This window comes from Polyodon spathula, chromosome 9, assembly GCF_017654505.1.
Source record: "Polyodon spathula isolate WHYD16114869_AA chromosome 9, ASM1765450v1, whole genome shotgun sequence".
Lineage (NCBI taxonomy): Eukaryota > Metazoa > Chordata > Actinopteri > Acipenseriformes > Polyodontidae > Polyodon > Polyodon spathula.
In genome coordinates, this window is record NC_054542.1 from 2,018,991 (window position 1) to 2,031,909 (window position 12,919).

General features: G+C 37.4%; 1 protein-coding gene across 1 annotated transcript; it reads left to right on the forward strand.

Moving 5' to 3' along the window:
• Positions 1–557: 557 nt before the first annotated feature.
• trmt9b (tRNA methyltransferase 9B) lies at positions 558–12,828 on the forward strand. The gene is made up of 4 exons (XM_041258555.1): positions 558–858; positions 5,544–5,744; positions 6,936–7,109; positions 10,766–12,828. The coding sequence occupies exons 2-4, from the start codon at positions 5,591–5,593 to the stop codon at positions 11,767–11,769; spliced, it is 1,332 nt and encodes a 443-aa protein (XP_041114489.1). The 5' UTR covers positions 558–858; positions 5,544–5,590; the 3' UTR covers positions 11,770–12,828.
• Positions 12,829–12,919: the final 91 nt, after the last annotated feature.

Below are 12,919 nucleotides of genomic sequence, written 5' to 3' on the forward strand. Positions count from 1 at the left end.
AATATTTTGTTAAAAGGCAAAACTAGGTGGAGAGATTATGGCATAAGTCAGATTTACTCATCATTCAAAAACCATGTGTTATATACACGTAGCTATAGTGCTGTACTGTACACCTAACAGGCAAATGTATATAAACACACACTTTATTAATATTATTAGCAGTATATAGCAATAGCAGTGGCCTCCTTAATACAATACCTCAGTGTATTTCCCTTACATTGAACCAAAATCAGACCGAAACAATAAAACAAAGCCAAATGTTAAAACACACACAGCTATGTTTTTCTTTAAGATAGATGTCTTATTTTCATCGCTGCTTTCTTATACATTCACTGGTACTGCACTCGCTTGCACTTCCTTATATAATGTGGTTTTATATATAAAACCACAACAAGTATGGCTTATGTAATTGGTATGAAAACAATCAAAGCAGTGGGCGACATTGTTACTCTGAAGCAAAAGGGCTGATTCCTTCCGGTTGCATGTCCATGTTATTGTTGCACGGTTAAAGTCATGTGATCGAGCTCTCCAATGAAAAGGGCCGGTGTGTCTTTCTACTCTATTGTAGGATTGCACTGTAGTACTGGTGTTTGAGCAGTTGTGTAGCTTTGCAGATTGTGCTAGCATTTTTATTGTAGCAAAACCAAGTAGTTATGATATATGACACCGGCATTAGTAGTTGCTGATGAATAAGCGCCTAAAAACGATCTTTGTTTCCCCAAATAGAATGACCTTTGCCGGTTGTGGTTGAAATGCTCAAAAAGATGCTACTTACTCCACCAATGAAAAGAAACTTCATGCACCGAAAGTAACACAATGAGTACAAATAGACGTTTAATTTTGCTTTGCACAAATAAGGTAAGTGTGCTTTACTAATATTTCATTATTATTCGTTTGACTAAAGCTTAAGCGTGTATCTCTTAGCCGGTGTATTCCATAACTGGGATGTATTTTAAACCTCTGGTTTAAACCTTGTTACTAAGGCAGTGCATTTGCTTTGTACTGTTTGGTGCAGGAACTGTAGCCCGCATGTCACAACTTGCAACCTTATTGTTTGACACACCTGTCTGGCTGCTTGACTGTTTTGCATTTTAAACGTCTGTTACGGCAGGATACAGTTGAGTTCATCCCAATTTTTGGATAATGCAAATATGCTGTTCATTGTTATGGTCTACAGAAAGCTTGTAACTGTTGCCTGCACACATTTTGATTCCGGTTATTTTCATAGTTTCATGAATACAATAGGGGCATGGTGAATGGTTTTTTTTTTTCTGATCACCATCTAAATATATGTATTTTGAGCTGAAATCGATTGGTGGCATCAGTTTTTCATTTACTCAATACCAATGTCCTACCTCCCCCTAAAGGCTAAAAAACATAAATCACGCTTATATTTGTATTCCAACATTGATTTAAAAAAAAAAAAAAAAAAAAAAAAAAAAAAAAAAAAAAAAAAAAGTGTAACTGTAGTGTGATGGGTGCACAGCTGAAAAACGTTTCTTTATTTAAATGAATGATCATTCACAATGACAGCTAAGAACAATATGTAACTAACATACATCCCTGGCTGTACATTTGAAATTAGAGCTTTTAATATAATGAACGTGACATATATTAACAGTATTTCATAATAGTATGGCATATCAGTGCAATTTCTAATCACAATTTGATAAACAATTCATAGTATTAATGCATGCTAAAAATGTCACCACCATGTTTCATGACAATTGGACAAGCAGTTATCCAGATTTATGCACAAATGAGTGAAGTGTGACAACCTCCACTTTATCCCTTTCACAAGGGGTTTAGTCTCCACAGCAGCAGGGGAAAAAGTGATGATTCTATGAGCAATTTTGGGCAGACCGCTGTCCATGGTGAACTTACCCTACCGACAGTCTAATAGCAGGTCTTATTATTTTTTCTTTGGCAAAATCTGTATAGATTGAATGATTTTGTGTTCACTGGTTGAGGTATCATTAGTTCACAATCTTTCTGTACCCGTTTTGTTCACAGAAACTGTTTAAATTGTTCACTTCAGAGAAGGAATGACAATTGGGCCTTTGAGTTACTCCAGAAAGGGAAGTTCTAAATCAGACCCAGGTATCTAAGCAGGGTGGGGTTGTGTGACATCCGATGACAAAGCACATGCAACGTATTGTGTGAAATAAGGTTTGAGCTTTACTTTTCAATACGTTTGCCCAGCAGTATCCAATCTACCATTTGTGAGATGAGAGCAGATTGCCACAGAAAGAATGTTCTACTGTAAAACAACCAGACACTGCTCTCCAGTTGTTTTCTATGGATGGCAGCCATTGTGTTTTTACTTAATAACAGTATGACAAATAAAGCACGGAAGAGAACTTGACACTAATTAATAACAGCTGTCGGAAAACCACTGCTTACTGCTGAAATGCATCGGGCAAGCTCTCCTCTCATAACATTTACTGTTTCAGGGAATGACTCTGCAGTTTCATGATTACCTGTCACAGCAAGGCCATTATCCCTTAAATACAAAAGGAGCTGGTTGCTATATCCCAGCTGAAATGGGTCATAGTGTTTGATGTGTAGTGTGAATGTGAGCAGTTTAATCAATGTAAATGTAGAGTAGGGCATATGCTGCGCTTACTTCTGATGTCTTTCATCAGGATATTTGGCATTTAAATACTGTTCTACCTCATTTGCTTGCTGTGTTATACCTATGTCTTGAGCAAGGTAGGCTACACACACTAGATTCATTTTTAGTCACGTGATGTAAAGTGTCAGTTCATATATTATGAATGGGAAGGTTTTCAGGCCAGTCCAGTCCTGCCATGTTGTATTTTTCCAAAACAGCCCTCAACCTTGTTTTGTGAAATGCTAATCTGTGTTAGAAAGCGATTCAATACCATCAGCCAATCAGATTTCAGCTCTAGTGGGCTTCTGTCTCAGTAGATGCCCGCTGGTATATCACAGCACCAACTGTGAATCAAATTTAAAATCAATCCGCACATCTATCGGCTTTTTAATTTGAACTTGCCGTAATGAATGCTCCGTTCATATCGATTGGACAGTAAATACTAAACTAAGACACGATTGCTCGAAATGTATTTTATTAAACGCCAAAAGAGAAGAATTATATCGTTCTGAATGAAAATACTACTTCTGTTGAAAATATAGTACTGTGTCAAGAAAACCAACTATAGTACATCTAAATGGAAGCCTACTTCTTTTAAAACACAGTCCTTTCAGCTATGTATTTTTAACATTGTGTCTTTTGTTTTCCCTGAAAAAATGAAATAATCAGATATGTGTGACACTCGTTTAACCGTCGCTGAAGTAACATTTTTATAGGGTCTGATATGCAAGGGCTGACTGTATTAAGTTTTGTACCAAAAGCAGTTCCCACTTTCTATACTAATTTGTATGACTTGTGTTCAGGAACACAGAAACAATTCTACAAGTTGTGTATTTTTTTGAACTGATGGACACACATTGTTTTGAGTATGATATCAGCGGAATAGGAGGTTATTTATTTTACTCTGTTAGCCGTGTATTGTTTGTAGTTGTTTAGAGTATTTGTTTGGAAAGTTCATGTTAAGTCAATAACTACGTCTGGCATTTAACATATATACACACATTTTAAATTGGTTTGAGTCAAACAAATCTCTGTTGCCAAGATACAGTGGTAGCCGTGGGAGACTGCTGCAGTGGGCTAACGCAAAAATGTCAGATCTTTGCAGTCCCCTCCCTTTTTTATTTTTCTGACCAACTTTGAATCTGCTGAACTTCATTAGTTCTGCCACCAGGTGGCAAAATTAAATGGAAAATGCAATAAACAAAACAGCAGGGAACGCTGTGGATTTACAGACTAAGCTTTAAAGACAGTCATGCATTTTATCAGAGCACAGTTAAACTGCGAATGATTTGGAGTTGTGCTGTGATATTAATCGATTTGTTTATACTCATTCAATGGGAGAGTTAGAGTTATTGCATTGAAATCAATAGAGCTGGCTGTATAAATACTCCCCCCTTTAAGTGAACAGGAGATGATCAATCCAGCAATAATCTGAATAATCAGAATGCTGTGCCACGGCTTTCAGTTACATTAGTTTTGCTTGTTCACTTTTTAATGAACAGGATCACCTGCATGAAATGTCATTGTAAAGATGGTGCTTCCAATATTGTTTCATTTCTTTCAAGCTAGTTTTTTTTTTTTTTTTTTGTACACAGGAGGGGTTTGGTTGCCCCTGATTTGTCATACATATGTAATATTTAGCAGGGCAAAGGTTTGGTATTGCTGTATGCTGAAAGTATGACAGTTACAGCCCCTGCCCTCATCTCTTAATTCTAACACAGTAACGCTGCAGACTCAGAGGCCGATATATAATATTCTTACAACGTTTAAATAAAAAAATAAAAAAAAAAGTTTCATTTATAGGCTTTCCTAAAAAAAAAAAAAAAAAAAAAAGGAAAAGAAAATGTTTAAAGCGTGTTCCTCCTTTTCTAATTCTTCTACCTTTACATAATACCTAGGTGTGAGCTGTACAACTGTTTTAGACAAGGTCGGAGGCAGTGATAATTCAGACTGCAAAACGGTCCTTATTTACTCTTAAAACACGTATTGAATCACTTGCAGTTTCCGATTGTGCCTGACTCGCCCAGGGATTCTCAGTTCGGGGGGAGGGGTATAGTGTTTGCTGTAGAAAGCCAAGTGGGGCTAGGGTAGTGTACTTACTGTGCTCAAAAAAAAAAAAAAAAAAAAAAAGCATTAGCTGTCTTATAAAGACTTAATGCAGTTCCAGCAATCCATCACACCCCCTTTGATTCCAGTGCAATAGAAGGACCGATTTACTATGCGATTAAGATTAGGATTTAGAAATGTTTACTTTGAACTTCCTGCGCATTGGTCCACGTCTACTGTGCTGTATTTCATGTGGATTTAGTTTAATTTCCTGTTTGATCAAATTATAACGTGTAGTATTTTGTTTTAGAAGATGGTCTTCTATAGTGACCTGATAATGGGTGTATGACACTTGCTGGTGAAACATTGTATTTCAGTAGAAATCTGTGTCAAACCAGTTTCTAGTCAGATAATGCCCTTTAGCAGAAGATACAGGACATGCTAACTAAACTGCATATGGCATTGACTTCAATTTTATCGTGGAGCTATACTTCATCATTTTTACTACCATGCCTACTACTGGACTACCTTTTAAGTATTGTGCATGTTTTACACTGTAACAATTTTAGTAGTTTTGTAGCCAGCTGATCTGGAATAGTTTCAATGCAGTGCTTCCCGTGCAATGCATGTTCAGTTCTTTAGGAACACTACATGTAGACAAATAGTCTTAAATAAGTGTGTGAATCCCAAATAAAAACATAACTATTACAATATTTCAATCGAATGCTCGTTTTCGTGTTGAACCATCCCTTAAGGGTGTCCTGGTTGTAGCCAGCACAGCCATGCTAGCCAGTACGTTCTGTAAAGAGAAGGGGCAGATGTAGATAGGAGACACGATTGTTCAAATGAGACTAAATCCTGCTCACGCTTCTTTCGTTTCCAGCTCTGAAATGCTTTAAAGTGATTCATGAAGGCTCCAGGGCTGTCGCAATGGAGAAGGCGGCCAGCCAGCTGGAAAGGGACCATGTCCACAGCGTATACGAGAAAATCGCTCCCCACTTCAACGACCACCGTTACAAGGCCTGGCCAAAAGTGCGCCAGTTCCTTCTGGACCAGGAGCCCGGCAGCATAATTGCTGATATTGGTGGGTATCTTCTGTTTTTATTTCCTTCCCAAAAAAGGCCTGATTTATCATCACCGTCTGCTTTGTTTATTTTTAAATTTGTTCTACATGTAGTGTAGGACTGCTCTATAGTATAGTACGTACAGGAACTTTTTCCAAGTGAATGAAGCGCACAATACTAGGAGCAGTGAAAATGGTACTGAAGCAACTAGAGTAGAGAGATAACATGCAGGTATATGGCGAAGAGATAGGTTTGGACTTGAGTTTAGTAAATTCCTGTTAAGAGATGAGCCACATTTACTATGGTAGTGCCCTTTAGAAAAGTAGCACTGTCATTTGTGTTGAACTCTCAGTACAGAAACATGTTGGTAGTGATGTAACAACATGTCTCAGGCGAAACATGAAATGGGTGAAGTTGAGCGCTTTGGTTTCCAGCCTCTCAATACCATTTAGTGGATTGTTTAATTAAAACTACATTATTATTAAGTGGGAAAACATACACTATTTTTAATCAGTTGTAGGTGTTTGTCTACAGTAAATGCTAACAAGAACACAATTAAAGAAGAAGAAAGAAGAATAATAGAAGCGGGATCATTAAAAAAAGACACATTTCTCACATAGAAATGAGTAACTCAGTGTACAGGCACAGTTACGTTTCACAACAGGGAAAATGATTACAACTAGAGACACAAGGTGATCCATAAATTACAGGGTGTGTCCTAAGACAGGCATCATAGTCAAGTATCATATCATGCTAATTCGGATGTTCTCTGTTGAATCCAGTGGTGACACCCTTTGCAGCACACATCAACATGTTATACATTTTTGTACCATTGCTAACAATTATGCATATGATGCCTGACGAAATGGGAATTGTAAACACCATAAATAATAAACTAATTATTCTCTAGAAAAGCTTCATGTTTTGTATCATGGCTGCCAGGTCACTGTTCAATGTCTCCAATTTAATGCACTGCACGCTCTTTGGAGTAAATTACTCCAAGTTTACTAATTAAGTAAATTAGTGTGGTTACCATTTTATCAGAGGTTGTATCATTTAATGAGTTTATAAAGTTTATATAAACTTTGTCTTAACATTGCGTTTCATATGCCATTGATCTATGCTTTAGAAGTGTCGAGCAGAAATTCTGTTTTTCCTTGCATGAAGATGTCATTTCAGCATTCTTAAAAATATTGTATTTAATCCTGTAGGTTGTGGCAATGGCAAATATCTTCATATCAACCGTGAAAGCTTCAAGATGGGCTGTGACTACTGCCTGCCTCTCGTAGACTTAGCCAGAGATCATGGCCACGAGGTGCAGGTGTGCAACGGCCTGCGGCTCCCGTATCGAGATGGCTGTTTTGATGCCATTCTTTCCATTGCAGGTACTTTGTTTTCATTGTTTCTTGCACTACTGTGGCAGTAGCAGCAGCAGAACTTTTCCCCATGGCAACCTATTTGTTCACAGGCAAGGATCTTCTTTAGATGCAAACCTATACTTTTGGATTATAATATTGTGCCACCTTTGATTTTAATATTTAAACATACAGTTATTTACACAAACCTACTATTCTGATTAAGCTCCCCACAACAAAAGGATGACGACACCAAGGTGAGGGTCGGTGATTCTGATTCCAGTTGAAGAAACAGCTGCTGTCGGTTGTTTCAGTTGGAATGACAAATGCCAATATTTAGGTATCGCGGTACAGTTTATTTTTCAGATAACGCAATAAGAAATAATTACGCATTTTATTTTGAAAATTAAGTCTTTTTGGATTGGGTTTGAATTGGTTATGTTGCATTTTGTTTTTGTTGCTTGTCATTCACCTGAGGAACGTTCGTGGTTCATTTACTGTGCTGTAATTGAGTAGAAATTGGCAACTGAGTTGATAACATACCTTTTAGGTGGCGCTTGCAGTGAGTTACCAGGCTACATAGAATAAGCAGTCTGTTCAAAGTCATCTGGTCATCGACGGCTGCAGGTCACCTAGCGACAGTTTACAGAAAATGCTTTTTTTATCAGGGAACATTTCATGACGTGCTTAACCGTAGAGCAATGGCAAAAGTAACCCGTTCCGTCTGTGTGGGACACCTAATTAAGGAATTGGCAGGCAGAATGAATAGGTTTTTAAGCAGGCATTTAAACATTGTAGTACAGCAGAACCTCTGCGTTCCAAACACCTTGGGAATGGAGGGGATTCATATGTCTGAAATATCTGTAACTCTGAAAATGAGTTTTCATTGGTTTTGATAAAAAATGTACACCTGCTATCTACACCCTATATTTGGAGAATAATACAACGATACAGCACAGTAATGCAATGCTCAGATTGTTATGGTTCTAAAGTCTTTTAAAACAGTACTACAAGTGGAAAAAGGCAACATTTAAGTTACCCTTGAAATTGTAACTGTAGCAGAAACACAGGTTTAAACGTCCAGGAAAACCTGGGTTCATGTAATGCTTGTTTTTAAGCATGTGCTTTTGTTTAAAACTAAAATGTTCAGAGTGAAATCCCCCAGTACTTGCTTTGACATCTACCTCACCTTTGTCTGGAAACATTTGTTGGTACAGTGATTTTGCCACCTTCATGACCAGCACAGTGTTTTTATAGGAGTGTCTACCTGTTGCATTGTACGCATGGTTGAGTGATTTGCATACTTGTGGTTGAAAGTGGGAGGTTAGGCAGATGGGTCAGTTCACAAATTTGGTGTTTGTAACTCTGAGGCTCTACTATATTGCATACTACAGTAAGGTTGTCTGACTCACATTTATATTAGTGGATGTTATGTTTGCTCAATTCACTGATATATTCACAATGGCCTATCTTCATAATGTACCACTGGTTTAATATTACCCTGCTTTCTGTATTAAACAAGAGTCATGCATTTAGTAATTTTAAAATTGGGAACAGTTTGCATCATGGAAAAACAAACCAACTCCTATGTATCCAGCTTGTTGATAAACCGAGAGAACCTAAATAGCTTAAATATTGTTTAGTTTCTTAAAAGGCTTTATGCTATTCTGTGATTCAGTTAATTGTGACTTTTACAATATGTATTGCTTGCCAAAATAAACATGAAAAGATAAGATACTTGGTCAATCTGAGGAGTGGCTGCTGAATAAAATAACAGTTCAGGCTTTTTAATTAATTCAAAATGGAGGAAAGCTGCCTGAATTAAAAGCTACTGTGATACTGTGTGGTTTTCATCAAACCACCATTGCCAGTCTACATTAAAGCTTCAACAACAGAAGTAGCATCAGTAATGGCATGACCCATAAGAAAGAGATGGGGACGTCTCTCACTGTGTGATCTGAGGCATTACTGCAGATGGAGAGGGAAGAGGCAGAAAATGTGTTTGTTTTTTTTTGTTTATGGTTCATTAATAGAAGAGTCATAGATTGTACTACAAGCATATTTTAGGTTGCTTTTTCAAAAGCCAGGAATATAAAGCCTTCTAACAAATAGTTCTAACAATTGTTCACTTTTTGTTGCTTAAACTGATTTAAAAATGAAATGCCAGGCAACAAACTATACCTTTTGCACTGTGTTAAATAGTAGTGATTTAGTATGAAATAGTTATTTCCTAAAATCATTGTGTACAGTTCAGTATGTACTAAATAAACAAGTTGACGCTATTATTTGCTGTTCCATTGTCTAAAAAAGTGGTGGTGATTTTATAAATTAAACTGAAAGTACCATTGTAAAACAGTACAATACTTGTAAGAGAAAGCTACTCTTTGAGGAGCCATTTAAGCTTTAGAACCCTGATTCGAGGCACTGCCATCTGGTAGTTGACCGCTTCTACAGTACTGGTACTTAACAAACAGACTAGTAAGCTGATAAAAACACTGCCCTGTTCCCATTTGTTTTAACATGAAATCTCAACAGTGTGAGGTAGTTCCTGCAAATGGAGTTTCTTGATGGCTTGATGGAAGTTCTGAAGTTTACAGATAAAACTGGAGCCTTGCTTACTTACTCTGTGGGCCAGATTGTTTTATATTAATGGGGATCTTGGAGCAAAGGGTTTTATGAAAAATCTGTCAGTCTATTGTACATTAGGGCAGAGGTCTCCCAACAGGGAATCGTGTTAGTTGAGCTACTGTGTGATCACCACTCCACCTACTCCCATTGTGCCTTTGAAGCAGAATGGCAACAAGAGGATCTGTTATCTATCGCTGCCTCTGAGGAGGTGGATGATCAAGAGTTCCTCTTTGTGCACCCAGACTTTCTTTTTGAGGTCTGTTTATGCTGGGGTCACGTGGCTACAGCTCCTGCTGTTTCACATTCCATGGGGATGCTATAAAGCGTACATTATGTGAAGAAACTGGGCTTAGCTGACTTTCCTCTGGTATCGCCTCGCTGTTACAAGCACCAAATGTAACCATTACCTCATGGGCATTTTAATTTTAATCTGTGAAAATAGTGTGATGCATCTGTACCTAGAAGGAATATTCCAAGTGAAGAAGTTTGTTTTCTTACTGGTAATGGTATAACTTAAACCAAAATGTGGTGGTTAGCCTCTCTTTTGTACCCCTATTGCAGAGAATGACATCTTTAACGTCTGTCTAATAACACATTTAGCAGTGGAACACCGCACACCTTGGCTGCTATTGCTTAAACATATTATAGCGTGTTCAGAATCATTGGATAAATAGAAAAACACATATTCAAATCTACAAATTATAATGTGTATCTATCCTTTTGTCAGGTATAATGATCAGTCTAGAAACAGTAGGAACGTTATTGTGTGTGTGGCATCTAATATTTGTGAGTTACTAATGAATGACCTAGTTTTTCTATTGTGGTTTTTCAAATTTCTGAAATAACGTGTTTGTAGGTGATATGCTTTTGTGATGTGTTTTTGCTAAGGCAATGACGTGTCTGGGGCATGTCCTGTTTTGTTTAAACCTCTGGTTTTAGAGTTTAACGTAAGAGTAATGTTATTGTAAATGGGCATACTAAGTGGTGAAGAGGGATATGACAAAGTTTATTCAACAAATCATTGAAAATAAGGCTGTAACCATTTTTCTCTTTTCCAGTAATCCACCACTTCTCTACAAAGGAACGACGCATCCGGGCAATCCAGGAGATGGCACGCACTCTTAGAGTGGGAGGCCGCATAATGATCTATGTGTGGGCAATGGAGCAGAAGAGACGCAAGTTTGAAAAGCAAGATGTCTTTGTCCCCTGGAATCCCAAACCCCCATCCACTCCGCCACCCGAAAATGTTCTGAAGAAACGAGAACAGGAAGAATTCAGTTCCTCCGGCTTCTCTCGCAGTGGCGAGGACCACAAAGATATGCACAGGAAAATCAAAAGTACATCCTCCGTGGGTGATGACGAGGACACAGTATACACTTCTTTTGAGAAATCCTTAAAGTTGTGGCTCTTTTCTAGGTCATTGGATTCAGTATTAGATTTCGGCAGCAACAGCCATTCAAGATCCCCTAAAGAGCTGAACGCATTGAGCAATTATAGCCCTCAGTTGAATAAAATGATGAAACAGGTTTCTAGCTTGTTTTGTTCAAGGCAGAATTCAGAAGACGACGAAGTCTTCCGTTTTACGGGAGAGATCCAGCCTCCAAATCCTCCAAAATCCTCCGAATCTTATAATTTTCAAAGCGACAACCCTACAACAGAAGAAAAACAGGCACTCTCTGCTGCTATTGTTCATGGATGTGGCAGAATACCCTTGCCTGATCTTGTCTCTCATAGTAAAGGTTCTGCAAGTGAGACAGTAATCTCTAGTAATGTCCACAGCAATACATCAAAGTGTAGTGAGCAGAACCACAGGCTTCAAGACAACTTCATGCAATTACTTGACCACAAAGAACGCCCTCAAGAGGATTGTGTTTTACCAGAGAATAAGTGGAAACAAATGACCTCGGATGGCTCTTTCCTTCGATATTATCATGTATTTAAGGAAGGAGAGCTTCTGGAACTCATTAAAAAGCACGTTGAGGGGCTTCATGTCATCCATACCTATTTTGATCACGCTAATTGGTGTGTGATAGCCGAAAAGGTTCAGGTTTGGAAAATTTAGGGTATTTTAAAAGTTTTTTTTTTTTTTTTTTTTAGTTATATTTTGAATCCAAGTGGAATGCACTTGAATCTGACATGCTATAATACATCATTTTAAATTGGTGCCCAAATTTTGTTTTTATAAAATTGCTGCCTGTTCATTTAACAGTGTGTAATTGTAATGTGGCACAACCTTTTAGCAGTCAACATTTCATTTTATTTTTTAACATTGAAGCTTAATGTTTTACATGAATCATGAAGCAAAGCATTTGTTTGTGTTTTAAAAATGTTTTGTGATTTATTCCTATTGGCTGCTACCAAAATAGCTGCCAATAGCGTATATGTATGAGAGCATGTTAATGCATTGTCAAAACTTGAATAATTTATTTACAAATGTGTCATACATACAACTTTGTTAAATAAACATGGACAGAAAGTTACTGTTTTTACTGTACAAAATGGTGTTCAGATATTTTCTCCATTAGCTCTGTAGACATTTATTAGATTGTGTTTTTAGATCAAAAGCTTTTTATAAAAGTATTTACTATTAAACTGTTAATGATGTGAAAATATAAACTCTAGGGTTCACATAAAGAAAAGTGCTGCTCTTATGTTCCTAACAAGTGTGCTCCAACAACTGTTTTTGTACATTTTAAACACCTATGTATGTTCGTAACCATGTGCTTAATAAATATTTTTCTTGCATAACATGCCAGCTGAAATGTAACAATGCTATTCTTATTTACATATGTATCTATGTACAGATTGGACAAAAATCCTTCTACAACATCAGTCAACAGGGTGGTGTCATAATGGGCAGTCAAACACTGAATCAATTGTTGAAGTGATCTGTAGAAATATGTGATTGGATTGTCACCTCCACTTCCATTAGTGATTTCTCTAGAACGGTCAATGGAGTAATCTTGTGAAGATTAGTTACTCCTGGCTAAAGGTCGAATGATGGAGCACTGGAAATTGTAACACTTGCATAACACAGTAATTAAGTCATGTGAATTACACAAAAAGCACTAGTTACCATAAATGTCATTAAACCAGTACTAAGGGCTGAGCTGGCTTTCACATACATAGCAAGAGACAGATATCCTAACTGCTTAATAAATCTGAGTACAGACAACACAACAGACATAAGGGGAGAAGGAATATGAAGGTTA

What these genes read in the sequence shown, in the direction of transcription:
- trmt9b (XM_041258555.1), top strand. Translation starts at nt 5,591, where the DNA reads ATGGAGAAGGCGGCCAGCCAGCTGGAAAGGGACCATGTCCACAGCGTA. An exon ending in CAGCATAATTGCTGATATTG is followed by an intron (nt 5,745 to 6,935) that starts GTGGGTATCTTC and finishes TTAATCCTGTAG; the next exon opens with GTTGTGGCAATGGCAAATAT. An exon ending in TGCCATTCTTTCCATTGCAG is followed by an intron (nt 7,110 to 10,765) that starts GTACTTTGTTTT and finishes TCTCTTTTCCAG; the next exon opens with TAATCCACCACTTCTCTACA.